The sequence below is a fragment of the Gobius niger genome (assembly GCF_951799975.1).
Source record: "Gobius niger genome assembly, chromosome: 11".
NCBI classification, from domain to species: Eukaryota; Metazoa; Chordata; class Actinopteri; order Gobiiformes; family Gobiidae; genus Gobius; species Gobius niger.
The window spans coordinates 31,641,941-31,666,025 of NC_136862.1; the positions used below are offsets into that span (position 1 = coordinate 31,641,941).

At 41.7% G+C, this 24,085-nt stretch overlaps 1 protein-coding gene across 1 annotated transcript in view; it reads left to right on the forward strand.

The window, feature by feature from the left end:
* fstl4 (follistatin-like 4) overlaps positions 1-24,085 on the forward strand; it is a gene marked incomplete at its 5' end in the record, with an annotated part of 455,018 nt that overhangs the window by 375,069 nt on the left and 55,864 nt on the right. Inside the window, 2 exons of the mRNA XM_079566729.1 lie at positions 11,724-11,844; positions 15,687-15,848. Of these exons, the coding sequence (XP_079422855.1) occupies positions 11,724-11,844; positions 15,687-15,848 (283 nt within the window). The remainder of the gene's footprint in view (positions 1-11,723; positions 11,845-15,686; positions 15,849-24,085) is intronic.

Here is a 24,085-nt window from a genome sequence, read left to right on the forward strand (position 1 = left end):
CGTGTTCCTTTAAAGGGTTAAGTTCTGTAAACATGTGAGAAATACTGTCAATTACCTAAACATTTCCAAACAGAACACCAAACTAGGTCATATATTATGCACAGCACTGGCATTTGCAAGCTTTAGCTTTAGTTTTGGCTAAAATTGTCAAGTTCGGCCCTTGGTCTTTTTACAATGAAGAAAATCGGCCCTGCCCCTGCTATAACGGCTTCTTGAGATCAGGTGACCGGCTCTCTTTTGTTACGGCTGTTAGAGGAATAACAATGGTGTTGGAGAGGATAAATAAAAGGATAGGCCACAGTCTGGATGTCTTATGCAGGAGAAGTTTATTTACCATCGGTACGGGACCCAAAGTCATGAACTCGAGACATTGGCTAGTCCTACTTTTTAAGTCTAAGTCTATGCCTCCACAGAAGAGGGATAAGCAGACTGCTCACACACACGGTTGTTTGTTGTTGTTGAATTAGTTAAAAAAAAATGGATTCCTGAAATAATTACTTGTGATGAATACTTGATTCCACTGTATCAAAAGCTCCCGGTTGGATAGCTGCTGGCTCCGATTGAAAACAAACAGTCAATTAGCACCTTTTTGAGAAAAACCCGGAGGCTGCCATGTTGAGAGCCTGAGGGAGTGAGGCGCTTTAATCACGAGACGCAGACACATTGTTGCCGTCATGGAATTTTCATGCTTAAATGAGCCCAGAGAGGTGAGGATTCTAATTGTGGTTTGGTTTGTGTTCAAATGGTGGCTCGAGCCTGTTTACTGTTGGTTTGTTCGTTATGTGAAGGGCACAGGAACATTATTTTTGGAATCGTCTGTGCCGATTTTCTTCTAAAACGCCAAATTATCCACATTTTTGGCCAGCATTGTGAGTTGCTTAGCTTGTGGTCGAGGACTGACGTTGCCCCATTTGTAAGGCCCCTCCCAGTTAAACACCCACTGTTCGCCAAAGTCATGAACCCTATTGGCACGGGATGACAATTATCTCGGGACCTCAGGTAAAAAGTCCTCGGAGGAATTTCTTCCTTCCAAATGACTGACATGGCAGTGATCTGGTAATTCTGCAAACTCCGAGGTCCTCAGGTCATTCTAGTCCAGTGCGAATCCACTTGTCGGGGTTTTGGATTTTGACTTGTGTAATAAAGTATGCACAAGGGCAACATCGATTTAAAACGTGTTTTATCAGTATATTTATGTCCAAAGTTAAAGGTGCATTATGCTACAAAAAAAAGTTGATATTTGTGCGTATTTGAGCTTGTACTGACCCAGCAGCTGTATGCGTGGTTAGTGTGTTTAGTGGGTTTTCTGGTGAGAGGCTCCGTCAGCAGTGAAAACCTCAAAACATTAAATAAAATTACATTACATAAAATTTACAGATATCAATTTGAAACGTTTGCTGTAGATCACTGGCATAAACATTCCCCCAAATTTCCCATCTTTTCGGCGATGAAATCTGAATAATGGATAGAGCTACATTCAAATTTATGCTTTCATTTTATTGATAAATGAGTTATCAAGACGTTTTCAGAGGGGATTTTGGATTTCTTGTTTAGTTTTAAAATAAGCTGTTTTGTAGTGGAAAAATATGTAAAAATTTAATTTTGCCTTATTTTTTGACATTCAAAACTCAATAAATGGGGCTTAGGGATTAAATAATAAAAAATCCCTCTGAAAAAATCTTCCAAATATTGTTCAGTCCAAGGCTGGAAAATGTGAAGTCTTTAGGTCCGACTGACGTGGACATAGTGTCGCCACAATGACAGAAAAATGTGTTTTGAGAAAAAGGCCCTTGAAATTGCAGTGTCCCATTTAAGTCTATGGGGGAACATTGAATCAGCGCAATATTTAAACATGTTATTGTGAAGATTAGGCATGTTTTCTGTTTCCGGCTCCCCTTAACTAAATCCATTCTTCTTAAAGGAACAGGCCCCCGTTTTTCCATACTGTGATATGTTCTTACCTGAGCTTAGATGAGTTGACACGTACCTGTCTGGTCTTTGTGCCCGTAGAAGAGCTTGGTAGCTTCTAACATCACCCCCGTTTGGAGCCATAGGAATACATTGGGAGAGGCCAAATGTCGTTTTTCGTGACTGAGCGCTCGCACAAAGACCAGACAGGTGTGCATCAACTCGTCCAAGCTCAGGCAAAAACATATCTCAGTATGTTAAAATGGTGGCCTGTACCTACATACAACCCCAAAGGATGATCGATCCAGCTGCATTCATAGACAAGCCGAGTAAAAACCTTCTGGCAAAGGTCTGTTTGGAAAAGAAGGTACAAGAGAATTTCATGAAAAGAACATCTGCTCAACTGTTAAGCCTTGACTTTTGAAGAGCATTTCATCTTCCCTGTGCTTTATTGTGCACATTAGTAGAACCTTTGATCCATGGAACTTTCACACCCCACTGTATCTTTCCTCTTTCTCTTTCTGCAATTGGATTTGTTAAGTGTCCCAGAGACAGACCATCGTCCAGCCCCCAGACACGACAAGCTGTTTGGTTGGTGTGAATCCACTTCAGAAGCTTCACTACAAATCCTCCAACTCCTGACGAAGACCTTGCTCAAGACCTGGAGGTTCCCAAGGTGCTTCACTGGAGCTGCCGACGACACGAGTATTTCAGGCCAAAGCCGCCGCATTCAAGTGTTATCTCATGCAGGCGCAGAGGAAGCACTGTGGGTTGGGACTGACTGGGACTTGGTTTCCGTCCAAACCCGTCTCAGCGGGGCAGATCTGGAGTGGTGCCAAATCCTGGTGGTGCCAAATCCAGCGTCATGTCGCGCTGTTCCACGTGTACTGTTAAACATTCTGTCAGACATATATGCAGTAAACACAGGAGACTCCCGGGGGGGGGGGGCAGCGGACGGGAAATGACAAAGAGAGTACCATCACAAAACAGGCCACATCATTAGAAAGGTATCTGTGAGTCTGGTTTGTCCTTAAATGTTTGACTATTAAGCTCATCAGTCCCGCCCAGTTCGTAACCGTTTCAGAAGATACATTTTCTATTTATTTTTTCTATTGACTGTTCTAAAATATACACAACCAGGTGCTGAAATCTATTGCAGACACCATCAGCAAAGAGATCAGCAAAGGGGGCCGAGGGAACAACACCACTCGCTCAATTGCATTTGTTAGGGCAGGAGAACAGCCACAAGAAGGGAGGAAGGCACCAGCAGGGATCCTGGCATCAGCCAAGGACTGGAAACTCTCAGTGGATTTGGAGAAGCAGCTGAGTTTCCCCCAGCACATCGTCAGCACATCTCTGAGGCCAGATGTCCTCCTAGTCTCAGAGAGCACCGAGACCATCATCATTATGGAGCTGACCGTGCCATGGGAGGACCGCTTGGGAGAAGCTCATGAAAGAAAAATGACAAAGTATGAACATCTGGTCACAGGCTGCCGAGCACAGGGCTGGAAGGCGAGATGCATGCCTGTTGAGGTTGGTTGCAGAGGATTTGTGGGGCGCTCCCTCCTTTACTGCGCTGGGCATTTCAGGAGCAAGGAGCAGAGCCATCAAGAACACCACCGATGCAGCCGAGAAAGCCTCGAGATGGGTCTGGATCCAAAGAGGAGAACCATGGGGGCAAGCGAGTGCTACCTGAACACGAGTCGCGGTCTGATCAGCCGTGGCTGGGTCGCCTGGGCGAGGGTGTCTGATGTTGAAAGACCCGAAACACCCAATGACCCCAGGTTACATCACTGATGATGTGTTCAGGTGCATCTGAAGCTGTGTGTTTAGAAGAGCAGTAACAGCACTAGCCAGAAGAGGGCAGTGTGTTTACTGCCAATGTTAACGATCAAGGAAGTGGAATGTTTGGAGACAGGCAGATCAAAGTGTTGACTTTTCAAACAGTGGCTGAAGTGGAGATTTTTAACATCTTAGTTTTCGTGTCAGTATAAAAATGACCAAACTTTCCTCGTACGATGCTTAGTTTATATGTTTTGTCACGAGCGAGGCGGAGATGACCCTGAAGTAGCTGCTACGTCACTTCACAAAGCCGTCTTTCCCTCGGGTATTCATTCACAGATGTTGACAGATTTACATCCACGTGTCCTGAAGGGCGTCTGACATGACGCTATAACATAATATCTATTTCCCAGCCTGATTTATTCAGCTTTGAACCCAAAAAACAATGCAAATTTGTGTTTGAGTTTTTCGTTTAACTTATTCAAAAACCAAACAACATATCTAAAATAGTAATAAATCAATAAAATAAAACCATGCATTTAAACCTGGGTCTATCCAGATTTAGATTTTGTCGCTGAAAATATCTGCGATATGCAAAATTTGGGCCATTTTCATCATCAAAAATGTCTTATTTTTTGTATGTTGGTAAGATGTAGCTACGATTACATTATAATAACTTCACACAAACACTCAATATTTTCTTATGGCGGAATATTTTACAGTCAATTCCAAAAGTTGCAAAAAAAACTAAACAAACAAAAAAAAAGCCCTTTGATTAGTCGACATAAAAAAAAGTTTTTAAAGCTAGCATATCTCAAAAAATGACTTGCTTGAGCCAGACCTGGAGCCGTATTTCAATTCATTCTCGCGGTTTTGAATAATCCTGAACTGTTTCTTCTTCTACAGTGTCAGCGCTTCCTTCTGTACTTCCTAAATACAATTGCGTCATTGTCAAAACACAAAACTGTCCACCACTTTTTTAAAGCCCATAATCCAACATTATATGGGTTCTGAGCCGCTGTGCTCAAAGTCTTGATCAGGCCGAGCTGAGGCAGTAAACCACGCAGTAAATCGAAAACTGAACGTTTTCCCCACAGCTGCCAGCAGGAGGAGCCCCACTCAAAGTCTTCACCAGCTCGAGCGTCTTTATTTCACTTTTACCATTTCATCCTTACAGAGACATCATTTCAAATGATAGAACATAGAATGCAAACACTGAGGCGGCAAATGAATGTGTTTGAGTCTAGTTTAAGCCCCATATTCAGGAGACTTCCCCTTTAAACTAACATTTAGTTACAGCCCAAGCATTTGACCAATCCTTCAGTGCCACGATGAGAAGCAGGTGCATTTAAGTACAGCACTCAAGGACCCATTTCTACATTTTAAGCACCTCCAAGAGTATACGTACTGTACATCTACCAGACACTTTGCCGGCATTTTCCTCTGAGACGCTGATAGCCACAATCTAAATCCAACATTACATGCAACACCTTCTTTTTCCAGTAACTCCCCTCTCTCTTTCCCCTCACAAAAGCACATTTTCTGTTCTGAACACTTACCGACCCAGAGGTTTACGCCCGCTGTTGATAAAAAAAAAAGCCTGAAATGATGGGCCCATTATGGAAGCACTGATCAAAAGGAACAACACCAAAATGAGGCGCAGGAGTCAGAACATGCAGCCCCACATTAGAAAACGGAGCCGGCCATAGTTTCGCACCTGCACTCGGGGCCCGTGGAGATGCCAGAGAGATCCTTGTTTTCTCTGGCTGTCTCTGGGTCCTGCTGCCCTGCTTTCTGGTCCGCGGAGTTAAGAGTGTGTGTATGTTTCTGACGATGAGAACATTTCTACTGTTGATTTTAATGTTATACCATGAGGGAAATGTAATGTATTGTTTCACATGTTTTGAGTCAGATTTGTGATATGTGTTCAGGCAAGAAGCTTTTTTTAAATCTTATCGTTTTAAAATCAAGATTCAGTTCACTGTGGACATTTGAAACAAGTCCCAAAACACTGAAGGCTCATTTAAGGCGAGTCACGGCGAAAGGTGAAAGTATTGATTTTTCACGCAGTGCTCGAAGTGGAGTTTTTAGCTCGTTTCCTCCATCAACATCTTAGATTTCATGTCAGAGTGTGGAAATGACAAAACTTACCCTGCCCTGGAGTAGACCAATAATGGAAAGCTGCAGACCCGGAGCCGAGACAAACCTACCGTGAAAAGCGAATCCACCGTGATAGTGCGCCCTCTGCTGGCAAGGACAGATACACGACGGTATTTTGCTCATGTTTTACAGTTGTATCATTGGGATTATTTTGTGTAATTTAGAATGTGTTGACATGTAACTTAGTTTAGGCGACATGCACTATTATTTGGGTTATTTTATTAAATTAAAACTGTATGTTTCATTGTATTTTGTAGGACAGAGCCTTGTTCAACAAGGGACAGAGACAATATTTTGGAACAAAATCACATTTTTATTGTGGTTACAGGCCATTGCTGTAATCAGTAAAGAAAGGAGAGAAATCATAGCGTTTAATAATGTTAGCTTGCAGATGCAAAAACAAAGTAAAAAACAACATACCGTCAGGGTCTTCCCAGTTTCCTAAATTCAGCAGCATCTTTCTGTCAACTTCACTAAAACAAAAGATCAACACTGATGTCAATAATGTGTAAAAATCTAATGTTGTAATTCTGGGCTAATAATAATAATAATAATCATAATCATAATCATAATACGGTCAAAACTATTCTGGAATGACATATACATGCAACAATGTGCCATTAATAATGGTTCCATAACTTTTATTTAATTTAATTATTTGTCCTTTATTTATCCAGGATAAAACTCGTTGAGATTAAAAATCTCAAGAGTGTCCAGGCCAAGATTCTTTCCAATTAAAATATGCAATAATTTGCCACAGAAAGTGGCAATAAATTATATATTTACTTTACAGCCTGCAATTGCATTTTTTGGGTAGCATGTAATTGGGATTATTTACTGTTTTTACTCATTTACAACTAGCATAAACGCTATCTTAAGCAGAAAATTAATGTGTCATCTTATCTTTATCACACAACATTAATATGTCATGTTAGCTTTATCAAAAAACAGAAGCATCGACGATTTCAAAATTGGTTCATAAGAAATCAAAAAAATGAAATAACTCGGTTAAAGTCTCACGTTCGTTGAGTTGATCAAATCCATCTTCCCAAGACCTAATAGCGTCGTATATCCGTCTTTACCAGGAGAGGGCGCACTCTCACAGTGGATTTGCTTCACGGTATTTCTGTCTCGGCTCCGGTTCTGCAGCTATCCCCTACTCAAGTAGACTGATGGAAGTGAAGCAACCGGTCTGTGCCATCGGCTCCTCCGATCAACACCAACCAACCACTCACTCACACACTGCATTCATTCTGGTCTATTGTATATGTTTTTAGTGGTATGGGAAACTGGAGTACCCGGAGGAAACCTTCACAGACACGGGGAGAACTTGTGAACTCCACACAGAAAGGCCCCGTATCTACACGGAGCCCTAGCTAGGACAACCACACACCAGAGGCATGCTGGCGACGTGGGATGTTTCCCAATGGGCCGCCTGAAAATCAATAATAGAAGCTCACAGTTGGGCTGTTTAGCTTACAGGTGTTTGATATCACTGCAGACACACTAAAAATAATATTATGAATAATGCATCAGTTTGAGGAGCTTTTCTCAAAGACACTTAACATTGCAGTACTCATTCACTCCGTACTGTAGGGATGCACCGATACCAATAACAGTATCGGCCCGTTACCACATGCTTGTACTCATACTCATACTCCTTAATGTGGTGCCGATACCAGAAACCAATACCACTTAACGTGCGGAACAACAAGCTGGAGAATCTTAAAAGTGGAAATAATCCAAGCTAGCTCTGGGTCTGCAGTGTTTACAAGAGGAAAAGGCTAATGTGGCTAACTAGCAGCGAATGGCTCTGGCGATTCCTTAGCTACTTTATGCATCTCTAAAACAAGTCCAGCAATAAAAAAAATACCCCCAAACTGCTTTGTAAAGCACGTCCATATCGAGCAACATTCAAGAGCAAAAATAACCAAAATGTTGTAGTGAAGCTAATGACAAAAGAGTGCGATCTAGTGGCAGTAGTAATAAGTAACTATGTAAATAATAGTATTAAAAAAATGAATAAATAAATACAAACACAGGCATTGAGTAACTTTTGGACATAGTGCAGTGCGGACTTAACCATCTCCTATCATTTAGAAATGACCAAAGTCAGACACATGAAACAACTCATCAACATTAAGCCTTGTCAAACAATGATAATGAAAATCAATCAAATCCAAACGTATATTGAATAAAGATGCACTCATACTCATTGGTTTTAGAAGAGGTGGTAACACTGTGTTGTTTTGTTACCTACCGCTGCCTCACATTCACTGTCCGAACACATTACGTTCACTTGTGCAGAAGAGACCCCAGTGGCCGCCTGAAATATCTCCTCCAGGGCAGCGCTGCGTGAGTGGCATCTGTCGAGGCCACAGCGCCCCTTTGCCTTTGGAATCGCACCTTTCAGGTAAATAGATAGCTGAGCTGATAGGCAGTGACTCCTGAAGCTCTTCCCAGTCTGTAAAGCAGCCTGAACCGCCCGGCGACTTGTGACAGGAGCACTATTTAACATCCGTAATCCTTCCTAAGCTGCTGCTGCAACCCCCTGGTGGCCACTGTACGCCGCTGCGGCAACACCAGTCCACATTTATCAAGCTAATGGCCGTGATATTTTTAACCCTTGCCATTTGTCAGCCGAGGCAGCGTCAGATTCCCACACGCGCTCCGGGAGAGCCTTGATTCATGGGCGTCGGTGTCGGGGCATCGCTCTTTTCCTCTACCCCGTCTGCGCTTTCCTGCCCCGCCAACTGCCTCTCGCTCCTGTCACCTGTCGTGTTTTTTTGTTTTTTTTTGGGATGGATCAAGTTGTTTCCCATCGACTTGTTCATTTACCTCCCACATTCAGTGATACACAAGGTGCGGCTGTCCGACTGCCACGAGTCACTCATTCTCATAACACATGGTGAGGGAGAGGATTTAGGGCTCCTTGTGTTTATATTGGTTGGTCTGCTGGCTTCAGTGATTTGGTAACTTTAGCTACATACTGTGGGGTGTGAAACTTTAGTAACCCCACGTTTGGATGCCTGCCTTTTGGGAACCTGCAGAGTTAATACTTGTGCGGTAAATATCACAGCTTGAAACACTTTTCGAGGCAGCCAAGAGTCTTCAGTTCGAGTGTATTTTCATCCCTACAAAAGTCGTCCAGAGCTGAGAAATGTCTGGGCTTGTCAAGCAAGAGCTGCTCTTGTGAGGTCCATCCAAAGGTCTTCAATGATGTCTTGGTCAGGAGACGGTGACGACACGGCCACGACAAAACCTTCAGACCCCAGCTCATGGTGGATTTTTGTGGCGCGTTGACGATCATTACCCATTTGTTGAAGCCGTCAGCTTTTTCACACATGGTGCTACGTTTGCCTCCAGAATTTGTTGGAAAATAGTTGTATCCATTCTTTGTTCTACCGAAGGAATTTTCCGTGTGTCACTAACTGCAATACAAATCCAAAAGATGATGTAGATCCACCTCCATTTTCAACAGTTAGACAGATGTTCTTTTCATGAAATTATGGGAACTTTGTTCTCCAAACAGACCTTCTAACTTCTATCTGAACCTGTATTTTGTCTCCAAAATGCACGAGAAATGTTAAATGTTATGGCTTAACGAAATACGAAATATAGTATAAGACATTTAAAAAGTGGGTTTTATTGATTGATTGATTGATTGATTGATTGAGCTGTTTATTTGAGCAGTTTCTTACAGTAGTTAGAGTGGGGGTATTATGCAAAATGGACTTTTTCAAGCTTTACATCATGTTATTATGCCATTCCCTCATTAAAAACATGCCTGAAGTGTTGCCTTGGCACATTCACATATTTTTGAGTAATCTGTAAAAACTCTGATGGCGGCCATTGTAGGGATAGGTTTGCCTGAGTCCTCCTAGGAACGCCCCCACCTCCTGGAGACGCCTCCGAGCTTTCGTCACCAGCCGAGTAACCAACCACTGCTCCTCAGCAGAACCCCCTCCCCACTGATGCCACAGACAGCGTGTGGAGGGGGCGTGTCGGAAAGGCTCAGAGGTTCTTAAAGAGACAGAGGCCTATTTCAAGACATTCACTACAGCCATTTTGAGAGAGACATTTTATACAAGGCAGTTATTCTAATTTACTGCATTTACAGACCAACAGAGGGTTTCGTCATCATTGTAGTGTGATATAGACTGGTGCTATGTGAGTGAAAAACAAAAAACTTTAAACATTTCATCACAATAAGGCTCAAAAGGACTAGGTTGAAGCCACACTTATGTGCCCACCCCTCATTAATCACTATCAATCACCTCCGTACTACACATAATTCATCAGTAGCTATTAGCTATTTATTTTTTTCAACAGCAAGACATTTTTGTTTCCATGCGCAAGTATACACACAGCAACATGCAAGCACTTGCCTATGAATCGACTCTGTGCATGACTTCAAATCATCACAACGCCGCCCAAGAAGTGACTTCCTGTTTCGATCCAGCACGCCAAAATAAAAGCACCATCATTAGTTCAGCAGTTCACTAGTTCAACTTTCTTTCTACCTAACTATTAACATACAAACTACTTAAATGTGTGTATTTAATTGCATTCTTGTAATGTCACAAGTACCTGCTGAACTAATCAACGAGACGAGCTGTGTGCTTTTATTTTGGCGTGCTGGATCGAAACAGGAAGTAATTTCTTGGGCGGCATTGTTATGATTTGAAGTTATGCACAGATTCAAGCCTTCTTCCAACATCATATTGACTGACATCATTGACATTTTCCAGGACATTGTATATTACATACATGAACGCAGTGTGTATCAATGTGATGCGAGTATCTGTGTGGTGATTCGTGACATGGAGTATTTCCTTATGCTGTACTGGTTACTGGTGAACCATTAGGCTAGTTGATTAGGTTATTATGAAAGTTGGCTATTACTATGATGATTAAGTTAAACAGCCACATCAAAGCAATAACATCAGCAGCTTTTTACCATCTGAAAAACATGGCTAAGATCAGAGGAATAGTGTCAAAACTAGACTTAGAGAGACTTATCCATGCATTTGTCTCCAGCAGGTTAGACGACTGTAACAGCGGCTCACTTTTAAACAGCTGCAGTACATCCAGAACCAGGAAATACGACCATATTAGTCCAGTGCTCCGGTCTCTGCACTGGCTTCCTGTCACTCAGGGAATAGACTTTAAATCAGCTCTGCTTGTCTACAAGTCTTTTCATGGTTTAGCTCCAAAGTACATCTCTGACATGTTAGAGCCGTATGAACCATCTCGGGCCCTGAGAACTTCAGGGAGGGGCCTCCTGGTGGTTCCCAGAGTCAGGACTAAACACGGTGAGGCTGCGTTTCACTTTCATGCAGCTAAAATCTGGAACAGTCTTCACGAGGATGTGAGACCGGCCTCAACACCGACAATGTTCAAATCCAGGCTGAAAACAGTTCTTTTTACCCGTGCATATGACTGAAAGTATTTTATCTGCACTCTTGCCTTTTACTGTAACTGATGAATTTTATGTTGATGTTTTTATTGATTTGATCTGTTTCTTGTAATTTTATGCAACTGTGAAGCACTTTGAATTGTCTTGTGTATGAATTATGCTCTAAATAAACTTGCCTTGCCTTCTGTTGAAGTAGTAGTGGTGAATCAGCTCTTGCGTGCCCAGGGAGGTCAATCTGAAGGACCTGTTGTTGTAATCGACCGACCACCCTCAGGAAGATCCTTAAATGAGCATTTCAGCTGTAGCGTAACACCAATATCCTTTCTTAATCATCCCTGTTGAACAAAACATCAAGAATGTAGCCAGTGGTTGCCTGGCTGGCGGTGAAGTTTCTGATTGTGATGCTTTGCTTGGGTGGTTGTTGATTGACCGTTTCTCCTCGACTGTGTTTCAGGACTTTGGAGATGACGGCTCCCTGTACATCACCAAAGTCACCACCATCCACATGGGCAACTACAGCTGCCACGCCTACGGCTACGAGCAGCTGCAGCAGACGCACGTCCTGCAGGTCAACGGTCAGTACTGCACACCTCCGACCAACACTACAGGACAATGAATAATGCAATGTAAAGTGTCTTCTAGTGTCCAGAAAAGCGCTATTTAAAACTAATGCAGTATTATTGTTTTTTGGGATAACATCCAAAAGTGTCCCGTTGGCGAAACAATCTTACATGGGTCTTTTTTAGCAGACTGTGCGTATCCCTAGTGGATAACAACCACTGTGAATGTCTTTCCATGTAACAGGCAGCGAGCGTTCTCTGCGTCATTCTGCAGGATTATGAGTGACTTTTGCTGTTTATCCTTGAGAGGTGTTTACTCGTCAAAATGGATTCAGGATTCAGCCTCTTAGGATCAAAACTGTCAAGCAGTCCCATCAAAGCGATTTTTGTCTGGGAGGTTCAGCAATTGAAGTGGGCCGTACATGTAAAGCAGACTGCAAGGCATTTGATAGTAATGGATTAAACCTCCTGCTCCTGCATGTTTCCCGATGTGGCAGAGAGAGGAAAAACAACAGCTGATACACAATTGATCCAATTGACCTGTTTGGACGCACATTCCAAACGTTCAGTCCGGCTGTGTGCGTTTATTCAAATATTGAAAACAAAAATCACCGTCTTGACCCCAATGATGTGCTGGAGAAGGCTTTGCACGGTAGTCACACTCTCCAATCATCAATGCAAGATCTTGGTGAGACACTGGATCTTTACAGTGGCTTATTGAAATAGGGAAAAGCAATGATACTTCTGCCTATGGTGGTGGAATCTGTCCGTCAACCTTCATCACAATTGCCAATACTTATTTTCAATACTTATTCATTTATTCATTAAATTCATTTGTTGAAATTGTATTAATGATAATTACTTTTTTTTAAAGAAATGGACTAAAACTTGACATTTTTAGAATTTTGCTTGACCAAAACTAAAATAAATCACATTTAGAAATGACTAAAATGTGACTAAGAGTAAAACTAAGAGGGCTGCCAGAAACAACCTACTAACCACTGGCATCAAAGTATGAAATCCATCCTTCTATTTTCTCCCGCTTTATCCGGGGCCGGGTCGCGGGGGCAGCAGTCTCAGCAGAGATGCCCAGACTTTCCGATCCATGCACACCTCCTCCAGCTGTTCTGGGGGGGGGCCGAAGCCACACCAGGCCAGCTCGGAGACATGGTCCCACCAGTGTGCCCTGGGTCTTCCACGAGGTCTTGTCCCAATAGGACATGCCTGGAACACGTCCCGAGGGAGGCGACCAGGAGGCATCCGGGACAGATGCCCGAGCCACCTCAGCTGACTCCTTTTGACGTGAAGGAGCAGCGACTCTACTCCGAGCTCCTCCTGGGTAACTGAGCTCCTCACCCGATCTCGAAGGGTGCGCCCAGCCACCCTGCGAAGGAAACTCATTTCGGACGCTTGTATTCGCGATCTTGTCCTTTTCGTCATTACCCAAATCTCATGATCATAGGTGAGGGTGGGAACGTAGATCGATCGGTAAATCGAGAACTTTACCCCCGACTCAGCTCCCTCTTCACCACGACAGACCGATACATTGACCGCATCACTGTCGATCTCACACTCCATCCGTCCCTCACTCACGAACCCCGAGATACTTAAGGCAAGGACTCCCCACCCCCAAAATGATTAGGGGAAAAAAACATGTGAAACTAGGATTTGCACTTCATTGAGGTTTGGGCTTTTATTGTATTTCTGATGCAATGTTGTTTCCATCACCAAGAGGAACAAAACCCTGGACGTGCAAATACAAACACTGCAGCCCGACCTCCCACGTGTAGAATCATTGCTCAAAGACACATGCCCTATTGTGAACACTTCGTCTGCAGGCTGGAAGCGAAGAGTAAAAAAAAAACTCCAATTAGTCTCTTTCAATTAGCAGGAACAATGGGTGTGATTATTTATGCTTTGTTCTGGTGAGTCCCTCGGAGCTGCGTGGCCGGGCTCTGTTGTTTTTCAGGTGAGATCAAGCAAAACGCCTAAAGTGGAATTAAAACAAGTGGGTGTTTAGCATTAGCTTTAGCACTGACGTTCAATGTTTAGCTTTTTTTTTTTAACCTCTTACCACCCGCCTGAACCAAATGCATTCTGTCCTCTTTGGCCATTATATAGGTCTGTGTAACACCCCATTTGAAAGTTAAGACCCACAAAACTGATCTGTTTCCTCGCGTTGTTGCTGTGTTGTGTCACCTTTTTTATGTTTTTTTAGTCACATTTTTGTTGAATTTTTGTCACTTTTTTGTTAAGTTTTTGTCACTCAAAAATTGTTGAGTTTTTGTCACTTTTTTGTTGAATTTTTGTCACTTTTTTGTTAAGTTTTTGTCACTCAAAAATTGTTGAGTTTTTGTCACTTTTTTGTTGAATTTTTGTAACTTTTTTGTTAAGTTTTTGTCACTCAAAAATTGTTGAGTTTTTGTCACATTTTTGTTGAATTTTTGTCACATTTTTGTTGAGTTTTTGTCACATTTTTGAGTTTTTGTCATTTTTTTGTAAATTTTTTGTCACTTTTTTCTTAAGTTTTTGTCACATTTTTGAGTTTTTGTCATTTTTTTGTAAAATTTTTGTCACATTTTTGTTGAATTTTTGTCACATTGTTGTGGAATTTTTGTCACATTTTTGTTGAATTTTTGTTGAGTTTTTGTCACCTTTTTGTCACTTTTTTGTTAAGTTTTTGTCACTCAAAAATTGTTGATTTTTTCTCACATTTTTGTTGAATTTTTGTCACATTTTTGTTGAATTTTTGTCACATTTTTGTTGAATTTGTGTCACTTTTTTTTGTTGAGTTTGTGTCACTTTTTTGTTGCGTTTACATCCTTGTTTTCTTCTCATTTTTTGTGGCTGTTTTGGTGCTTTCTTTCCCAAGAAGCTTTTTGATTAGGGTAAAGCCAAACTGGAGAAAATGGGATCCGTTCAGGTGGGAGTTAAGAGGTTAAAGATTCAAAGATTGGGCTGCAGTATATATGGAACATGTGAATTCTACATGTGGGTTGTTTTATTTTCACATCAAATAAATTGTCCCTTGTTTTTTTTTATTTTGTCACATTGGGGGAAATGATACACGTGGCTTTGAGTATTATGATTATAGGTTTTAGGCTAACTTCCTGTTAGCCAATGTAGGGCAAAAACTACTTCCTGTCCACATTTTAAACGTCAACAAAAAGTGATTAGATTTTAAAAGACAGAAGAAAACTTAAATAAACATCGAGAGAGTTTGATAAACATGATTTCAGATTGTGTCGGGTAATTTAACATTTGTTATTTGTCATTTGTCGTAGCCATGTACAGTAAGAAACCGCATCTGTCGCCGCTGCAAACAAGCCCAGCCTGAAATAGAAGCAACACAACCAAACAAAAGGGTTAGGATTATTATCTCTGTGACGTTTCTGTGAAGATGAGTGAATTACCGCCGGACTTACTGCGCGAACGCCCATAAACATGACTAACGGGTGATTTCAGTTTCACCGACGCCCCTCGGTGATTCTAATCCCGCGTGTGCAGAGCTTGTGTCGACTGCGTTTTTGCGTCGCATTGTTTTGTACCACACTGCTGTGTAAAAAAAAAGAAAGAAAAAAAAAGAAAAAGTGCTGTACTTTAAAAAAAGTCCTCCCTGTTTTCCTGCTTTTGAACGCCGCTCTAGCCAAACATCCTCCGGAGCGGTTGGAGACTTGTTATGCGAGCGCGTCCCGCCGGGCGATACAAATTCCCCCCTCGCCCGACCGCGGCTGTTACTGTCCCCCCCCCCCCCCTCCACTCCCCCCGCGGGATCCTGCACGCTCTCCCATGGAACCAAAAGTAATTATAATATCCTCCTCTCGGTGTGTGTGTGTGTTTGTGTTTTCCCCCCGCAGTCCCCCCGGTGATCCTGGTGTATCCGGAGACCCAGGCGCAGGAGCCCGGCGTCTCGGCCAGCCTGCACTGCCACGCCGAGGGCATCCCGGACCCCAAGCTCACGTGGCTGAAGAACGGCGTGGACCTGCAGCCGCGCTCGGCCAAGCAGCTGTCCCTGATCGGTGAGTCCGGCCCTCGCCAATTCGCCCGGGCGCCAAAGCGTGGTGCGGGAGAGATACGCGAGGAGGGTGTGTGTGTGTGTGTGTGTGTGTGTGTGTGTGTGTGTGTGTGTGTGTGAAGTTAATAAACGCAGGAGCCGCCCCGAGACTATTTCAGAGGAAAGGGGAAGAAAGGTGGCTCCTCCTCGCTGGAATGGAAGACACAGAAACAGGCTGGTTTATGTGCAAGCTCTCAGTCGTGCAGGAGCTTCCCCATCGCAGACGAGGTCATCTGTTGTGAACCTGTTGGTCAGTGGTTAATGCTCTGGTTTGAGTGACCCGCTGTAGGCAGATTTTATGGCGGCACCTTTGTTTTTTGGTTTTGTGGAAGGTAAAGGGGCTAGATGCAAGTTGGCCATTTTATACTCACTACTGCCACCTCAGGTCACATGTGTAACTGCACCTTCTATATTAAGCTCGTGCATGACGGCACTGCAGACCCGAAGTAACACCTTTCTGAGTGACAGTGCAGGATTTTAGAGGCAGTTGTGGTGAACAGGTCTAGGCTGATTCTACACATTAGGACATGCCTGGAACATGTAGGGGGAGGAAAATACATAATTTTAACATTTAACATTTTTAAACTCCGTATAGTCCCTTTAAGGCGAGACATGGCAGATCAATTTAGCTCTATTACAGTTTTGTTTCTTTTAGTAAGACAGAAGGTTTAGTTTACCTGCTTGACTAGTTTCGATCACCTCCTGTGATCTTCCTCAGAAGCGAGGTGACGTGTCGTAGGCAGCTTACATGGATTTTCCAGTCAGTAGGGAGAGCTTACGCCCCCTACTGACTGGCGCCTTCTCCAGGACGGCATCCCAGGTGTGGGATAAGGTGTACGCTCCCTCGTCCCGGTTCATAGATGTTGATGCATGTTTCCTGATCTCCAAGGCTTCTCTGATCCAGCGGTGGTACTTGTTACTTCAGGATGAATTTAGCTCGTTTTCTACCTCAACAGCTTTGTTTTAATTAGAGATGCACCGATCCAGCTTTTTGCTTCCGATACCGATGCTGGGGTTTCCGATATTTACCGATACCAAGAGTATCGGTAAAAAGTGTCTTTCTCTGAGGGAAAATTTTAATTGAGTCCTTTTTTCTATTTTAAGATCATTAAAGTCATATGTTATTGTCCTGGTTGTCATTAATATAAAAAAGCTCACAGAAAGTGATCTGATCATCACAAATATGTTAGATCACTTATTTCTTAAATTAAAATACACCTGGCCACTACAGCAGTGGTTATTTTATGTTATTAGGCTATTTAAGGTATTTGTATCATAGTTTCTCTCCCGGCCATGATTAGTTAACGTCAACACTAGCATGCTTCTGCTAGCTTTAGCATACTGTTGCTAGCTGCGGCATTTTACTTGACGATCCAAAATACATTTGCGTAGTGAATGTACTTTGGTTTCATCTGACCACATGACAGATGAAACCGTGTGGTCAGATGACCACATGGTTTCATCTGTGGCTCTCAGCGCCACAGTTTTGGCGCTGAGAGCCAAAACTGGTATCGGTATTGGATATTTGTAGATACTCGATATCAGATTTGTTTCAGTATCGGCTACGAGACCCAATACCAGTATCAGATCGGTGCATAGCTTTAATGCCAGAGTTAAAGCAGTACTTAGTAACTTGTTTACCTTTATAAATCCTTCCCGTAGTCCCCCTGGGGGTAATACAAGTGTTAATGGGATTATTGGAGGGTCTTTCATCTCCCCCTGGTGTCTCTGGCCAGAAAACCACAATTGCAACTTGACTGCCACCGGGTCGGAGCCACCAATACACACTAATGGAATCACGAAGAAGAAGCTAACAGGCTAACGTGCAAAGCTAACTGTGGGCTAGCGCTACTTAAAGTTTGAGTGAAAAAAATGATCTCCATTGTGTAATTGGATGTACAATATCCCTCTGTCCCTTTGTCTTTTCTGTCAGAGAAGTATTTACTCTCACAGGCAATAAATGAGTCAAAATACACAACATGCTATGACACCTGCAGTTGCGCGTATAGCCTCTAGGGGCATGAGTTCTGCTTTAAGAAAGACAAAACTTTGCACTGCATAATTTATGACATTTTGTTCGTTAGCGAGCTGGTTTCCCACGTTAATTCATTCACAATATTCTGTATCCATGTGAAGCATGAAAGGCTGTGACCGAAATGACGCTGTAATCCAAATATGGTCATTTCCTTTCTGGGAGACGGATAAGACGGGTGGAACAGGTCAAAACAGTTGCCGGAACACTCTCATTAAACCCCATTATATCAGAGCACATATTTGTCGGCTCCTCCTAAATATTTCCCGGATCCTTTACCCTGAAAAACTCAAAGTTGGGGGAACGCGACTGTAGGCCGGTTTTATTCATTTAATTTAATTTTATTGGTTTATTTGGTTGGAACAGTGCCAGTTAATGAACATACATGGACACATGCATGTGAACAAGCCACACTGGATTGTGTTGGGCTTCCATCCATCGTCCCCCATGGTCTTAAACTTTTGACGGGCCCTGTGTGTGTGTACCCTACAATTAAAAGTGTGGTTGTATTGCGGTGAATAAGCTCAGTGTGCAGTTGAAGGCTTTTATTGCAGTAGATAGTGTACATGTTGTGATACGTTCTGAATAAAGCCTATGATCAGACAGACATTTTTCTACTGACGATTCAATTTGCAGTGAAAAACATGCGGGTCTGATTTAGACTGTGTGATAAATATGTTGTTTCCATGTTGTCTGGCTTAAACCGCAGATGAAATGTCTGTGTGGCGGTTGTGTCTGGTTGAACCTCATCTGCGCAGGCCGGCTGCGCGCTCGGCTGCAGCTGCGCAGGAGGGCCTGAGCCGGGCCAGTGTGCACGTATGTGTGGCGTTAATGAAATGGAGAGAGCCCTGCAGGACCGAGAGGCTGAAGGAGCTATTTAAAAAGACAGACACATGGTACCTCAGCGGAATTAGAGACACAGGTGCATGCTGGGATGTGAATTGCCTAGGAGGACGCAAACAGGAAGCACATTGGGGATTGTTTCCACGTTGGCGGCGTTTTGTGTTATTTACTGACTCGCCTCTGTCTACGGGACATATCTCATTAATGTTTTAGGATGAATTAGCGGCAAGAATAAAAAGCTTTCAAAATACAATTATCATTTGTAAAAACGGTTCACGCTGTTAAAAAAAAATCCTCCCCTCGTGTAATAAGGTAATAAGAAAACCTCAAGTGGATTTTAACAAGAAGAGATAAAGTCATGTTTTTCAATGGCACTGTTATTTTGCAAATTAAATTGTCTCTTGTAGATTGAATGACTTGTTACGTTTCGTTAAAGGAGATGGCATTCAGGGATCATCTATTCCACACATACATCCATACATCATCTGCAATATGGACCTAAAACAACTTGAAAATAGTTAACAGCTGCATTTGAAAGCTAAGACCTATTAAAGTAACTTTTTTGTCACGTGGTCGCCACCTTTTTGCTTCATCGTTGCTTTTCTATTGCTTTTTGTCACATTTTTGTTTTCACATTTTCATCCTTGTTTTTGTTGCTATTTTATTTTTTGCAGCTTTTAGATTTGGGTAAAGCCAAACTGGAGAAAATGTGCTCGGTTCCTGTGCGGGTAGAGAGGTTAAGCCGCATTATGTACATTTTAAATTCATTTTGTTTAATAAACTCTGTGAACTCGTTTTGTAATAAAATGGATCACTGGACACGATCAAGCAGGTAGTAACGCGTTGTTGAATACTTGAATACTACTTGAATACTACTTAGTACAGTGAAAATGTGCATCATCCGCGAGTCCCTTTAAGGTCAGGGACAATGAAGCTAATCACTGTTTAGCTGTTTATGAATGAGTAACTAATGATGAGTAAAGTAAATGTTTTAGGAATGATCAAGTAAGTATTTACAAATGCTTTAAAGTGACAGTCTGTAAGTTAAATGTTTGACAGATTTTATAGAATGTGCTAAATTGACCACCTGGTCTTGCATTTGGATGTAAAGTAAGTCATAATACATACATGTTATTTTTTGTAAAGTCCCTCCTTCCCAGATCTCAGCAACTAATGGGGGTCTAGTATCCTCCCGCGTTGACCAATGAGACGAGTGTTTCCTGTGAACCAGCCTGTCAGGTCCAAAATGTTTGTTAAAGGGATATTTCAGGATTTTTGACCTCATTTCCTAGTTATACAGTGTTGTCGATTTCTGGAGATATTTTTTTTGTCATTCATGCAGTTCTTATATTTGAAGAGTTTCTCAGCGCTAGGCTAGTGCAAGGCTTTCTATGGTATCAGCTAGCCTGCATTAAGCACAGTCTGACCCGCTCCACAGTGCACCTGAGGCAAATCACTTATAACACCAGACTAACCATAGAAACGTCTGTGCGTAAGACTGTTTTTAATGCAGGCTAGCTGATACCGTAGAAATGCGCTAGCCTTGCACTAGCCTAGCGCCGAGTAACTCTTCAATTATAAGAACTGCATGAATTACAAAAAAAAAAAATCTCCAGAAATCAACAACACTATGGATGACTATGAGGCCCTATAGATACAGACGACATCTCTGGAATTGCCCATATATGGTAATGTTTGAAAACAGTTAAGGGGGAAAACAATTCTGAAAAAATCTAAACTTTCTCTAATTATTCAAAAACTACTTTAACAAATGCAGAATTATGAATATAATTTTCTGCTAAATAAAGATACAAAGACACGGAGAGGAGCAAAGTGGTACAAAAGCCCATAAATACATAACAAAACGGAGATTGCTAACATGATGCTACATTTTAGCTTCGGGCTAATGCTAACGATAGCTAGCGCTAGCTACAACTGCCGCTTTTTCACTTCTACAGAACAATCTGCTGTAAGAAAATATCCATATGGAACCGATTTACACCTGACTTTACTTATGTGTGATAAATAAGTTCATATTCCACCAGAAAATGGCTAAAAAAGAGTGAAAAATTGTGTTCCCAAAACATTCTAGTTTCCCCCTTGGCGAGGCCACGCCCCCTTCTATGATGAGATGCCGTCTGTATCTATGTCAAAAATCCTGAAATATTCCTTTAAGTGGTGACGTCACAGCTCTACTTCCGGGTTCACAGATGTGCGAGAAACAACAAAAGGTCTTTAATACCACAATCAATGTTTCTGAAACTCAACAGAGAGTTACTGAACATACTTAAATATCAGGCCCATTAGCCAAAAATGCTGCACCTACTGCTATAAAAGTAATGTTTACCAAAATCAGTACATCCAGGTTTAGCGGAGAAAAATGCTAACGTCGGCGCAGCAGTTACGCTAATCCCGGAAGTAGCGACTTTAGTAAATAATCGTTTTTTAGTGGTTTGTGCTGCATTTTTGGCCAATGAGTCTGAGAAATAAGTAGGTTCAGTAACTCTCCGTTGAGTTTCAGAAATTTGATGGTTGTTTATAAGAGTTTTAATGTTATTTTTCACGCACATTTGCCGGTCTGCTAGCAAGGGAGTAAGTAGTACGGGATTTATGGTTAAAGAGGGGAGAAATTGGATTGTTTACTATCTTTCCTCACCTTGCAAACTTACAGACTATCACTTTAATAGTGCACAGTCACATTTGATTGCATAATATAACAAGTTCAAGTAAAAATTTCAAATGATTGCATAATGTGGCACGTCGTTACAGAATGTGGTTTTATTGCACGTATAAGTGAACATTATGTTACATATTTAACCTCCTAACTCCCGGATCTTTTTCCTCACGCCATCAGATTTTTTTTTTGTCATTTTTTTGTCACATTTTAATACATTTTTGTCATTTTTTTGTCAATTTTTTGTCATTTTTTTGTCAATTTTTTGTCATTTTTTGTCATTTTTTTGTCATTTTTTTGTCAATTTTTGGTAATTTTTTGTCATTTTTTTGTCATATTTTGTCAATTATTTGTCAATTTTTTGTCATTTTTTTGTCAAATTTTGTCAATTTTTTGTCAAATTTTTGTCATTTTCTTGTCACATTTTTGTCATTTTTTCATCAATTTTTTGTCACTTTTTTGTCACATTTCCATCATTGTTTTCGTCTCAGTTTTGTTGCTATTTTCACAGCTTTTTTCCATGAGCTTTTGGACCGGGGTAAAGCCAAACTGGAGAAAATGTGCTCGGTGGGAGTTAAGGGGTTGACATATTTATTCCCCAGACGTACTTCCTTCCCCTTCTTCATGTGACACGTGACCGTCTGTATATGACATTCTATGAGTGTTGTGTACTGTTCACAGTCCAATAAAGAATGTACGGGTCTAAAATCCCCTCTGCCAGTCCCACATGATATTGTCCTAATGATGAAAGCCTTGTATAGGGGCACATGTGTAGGGCTCCTTTGTTGTTGTTGACGTGCTCTCGCTCCTGCCATGAGCCCACTCTTCACATGAGAGCTGTCCATGTATATTGTGTTTTGTGGTGACGCATGTCGGAGATCAGAGGCTTTGAAGAGGCCTGTCATTTCATCTGGACAACATCGCGATCAGAGCACAACGGGTGGACTGCATACAGGAACAGCAAGCTCACAATACTGGGGTTTATCACTGTGTATACTACAGGTACAGATACTACTGCTCAAAGCAAACTTTTAAAGGCAAGAAAAATTACTCCAAGGGGGAAAAAAAGAAATGAATGAGATATTAATTTGACATTTACTAGCAGACGAAATCCAAAGACACGGCTTTGTTTTATATTAATGACAGACCTTTTTTTTTTTTTCCAGAGAGGATTTTGGATCTCGTTTAGTTTTTGAACTCGATATTTGCGAGCGAATAAAATCGGTTAAAATTCAAATTTCTCCTTGTTCTTTGCTGTTCAAAGCTCAATAAATCAGGCTGGGAGGTAGATTTATATTTATTTAAAAAAAAATCTGTGAAGAAAAAAAATAAGACTGGAAAGTTTGTTGGAGCTTCTAAAATGAATCTGTTGTGAGAAAAATGTCAAATGAAAATGCATCAAAAAAAAAAACGGACAAAAAAGCAATGAAAAAAAAAACCTGTCCGAAAAGTGCACTCCCGCCTGAACCCATAATTTTTTTAGTTGGGTATTCAACTCATTTTTGTACGTTTTTTTTTTTTTTTTTGCCATTTTTTTGTCATTATTTTTGTCATTTTTTTGTCACATTTTAACACATTTCTGTCATTTTTTTGTCAAATTTTTGTCACATTTCGTTCATTTTTTTGTCACTTTTGTCACTTTTTTGTTGTTTTTTTGCCATTTTTTTGTCATTATTTTTGTCATTATTTTTGTCATTTTTTTGTCACATTTTAACACATTTTTGTCATTTTTTTGTCAATTTTTTGTCACATTTTGTTCATTTTTTTTGTCACTTTTGTCATTTTTTGTCAATTTTTTGTCACAAAAATGTAAAATGAAAATGCATTAAAAAAAAAAAACGGACAAAAAAGCAATGAAAAAAAAACCTGTCCGAAAAGTGCACTCCCGCCTGAACCTTGAGGATCTTTTTCCTCACGCTATCAGATTTTTTTTTTCCATCATTTTTTTTTTTGGGTATTCAACTCATTTTTGTACGTTTTTTGTATGTTTTTTGTCATTTTTTTTGTCATTTTTTTGTCAACAACACAAGGACATTTTAGTCCAGATATAAGATATATGTATGATTCATCCATCCATTCATCGGTTTTCTGCCACTTGTCCGTTGCCGGGTCGTGATCACATTGCACCAGCCCCTATGGCTCCTCCTGCAGGTGGTGGGTCCACAGAAGGACGACCTCACGATTAAACGGGCCTGTTGGTCTCTCATAAGGGGCTTCTGATCCGCTCGTTGTCTGACCCGTCACCTAGGACCTGTTTGCCCTGGGAGACCCTACCAGAGGCACGAAGTGGGAGTCTCACGGGTCCCGTCAAGTCGCGAGGTTTATAAAGGCCGGTGCCGAGCGTGCGCCAGAACGCAGCCTACGTTAAACACACGATTTACCCATTTATTGTTTGTTGGCGAAGGACAGCGTTACTCTTTTTCCGCTCTTTCCCAACAACATTTAGAGCAGGGAGTGGCCATAGAGCGGTCTGTGTCCCTGCAGAAGTGTAAAGCGCCGGTGCTTTCCTCTGCGCCGCATCACCTCATCATAGAAACGTGATGAAGCTGTTTCAAAGCGTCTCGGTGCGTTGGCTTTAATGGGTTTATCCAGAGTGCAGTGCATGAACTGAGGGATGTTTTGACAAGTATTGAACGGACCAGCGCGGGAGGTA